Source organism: Haliaeetus leucocephalus, unplaced genomic scaffold (assembly GCF_000737465.1).
Source record: "Haliaeetus leucocephalus isolate CR32 unplaced genomic scaffold, Haliaeetus_leucocephalus-4.0 Scaffold295, whole genome shotgun sequence".
Lineage (NCBI taxonomy): Eukaryota > Metazoa > Chordata > Aves > Accipitriformes > Accipitridae > Haliaeetus > Haliaeetus leucocephalus.
Window position 1 is genome coordinate 9,347,253 of NW_010972731.1, and position 1,152 is coordinate 9,348,404.

Genomic DNA, 1,152 nt, shown 5'->3' on the forward strand with positions numbered 1-1,152 from the left:
GGTCGGGGGTGGCGGGGGGGGGGGGGCAAGGTGACCCTCTGGAGAAGGCCCCTCCCTCGCTTCCCCTGACCCCCAGGCCTGACATTCCCCAGCCCCCAAGGGATCTCGCCTTTCTGTGTGTGTCGTCCCCCCCAGCCTTAAATTCGACAGAAACCTTAAACACGAACCGCACAAACGCGTGTTCGGGAGGGAAGCGGTCTATTCGGGGGCCAACCGCAGCACCCGCGGGGGGCTCCGTTTCATTCGCTACCGTGAGCCGCTCCCGGGGCTGACAGCACGTACCGACAGGTACCGGGAGGCCTCAGTGCCAGCGGAGACCGACGGACCGAGCCCGCCCTTCGGAGCCGACCCCCGCCCGGTCGCCCAGGGCCCGCTCCCGGCTCGAAAACCGAGGACCCGAATCTTCTCCCTATTTTTTAGTTTTCGAGCAACGAAGGCCTCTGCCGCCTCGCCTTCCCTCCCCGTCCCGCCCGTTTCTTTCTGAGCCGACACAAGTTCTTTCTTCCCCAAAAGGCCCCGCTCAGGAGAGGCGCGGGAAACCCCGCCGTGCCCCCTCCCCTCCTCGCGGCCGAGACTGCGGACGGCCTCCACCCCGCTCCCCGCCGCCGTGCTCCGCAAGGGGGGAAAAAACCGGAGCCGAGCCGCCGCCTGAGCCCCAGCCCCGGCCCAGCCAAGCAGGGCTACCCGCGGCCGAAAGACCCCGGTCCCGCCGCCCACCTGCCGACGGTCTGGTTAGCCAGCTGCTTCATCCGGTTGAACTGCTTCTTCATGGCGGCGGCCGTTCGCCCCGGCCTCCCGCCGGGCACCCACTGCTCCTCCGCCGCCGCCGCACCACCGCCGGCCCGGCCCGGCCCGGCCTCCCGCCTCCTCCTCCTCCCTGCCCACACCGGAACCTACCGCCGCTTCCGGCCCCGCCCACACCATCACGTGTCCGCATGGGGGGAAACAGCCGGGTCCCCGGGAGGGGCGGGGCGGCCGGAGAACCCGGATGTCGGAGCTCCGAGAGCGCGAAGGTGGCTCCTCCGCTCACGCCGCTCTCTGGGGAGCGCGGAGCGTTGCCGCTTCAGGAGCGGTAGCTGGGCCGGGCTCGGTGCGTGGCAGGGAGCGGACAGCCCCGGCACCCACCGCCGTCCCGCCCCCGCGGCGTTACCG

The 1,152-nt window shown here is 71.4% G+C and overlaps 1 protein-coding gene across 2 annotated transcripts in view; it reads right to left on the reverse strand.

Annotated features, from left to right (window-relative positions):
- Positions 1-833, reverse strand: part of ARHGAP17 (Rho GTPase activating protein 17) — a 47,006-nt gene extending 46,173 nt beyond the window's left edge. For both annotated transcript variants that reach the window (XM_010570488.1, XM_010570487.1), the window contains exon 1: positions 718-833. In XM_010570488.1, the coding sequence (XP_010568790.1) occupies positions 718-770 (53 nt within the window). In that variant the 5' untranslated portion in view covers positions 771-833. The remainder of the gene's footprint in view (positions 1-717) is intronic.
- Between the last annotated feature and the right edge of the window lie 319 nt (positions 834-1,152).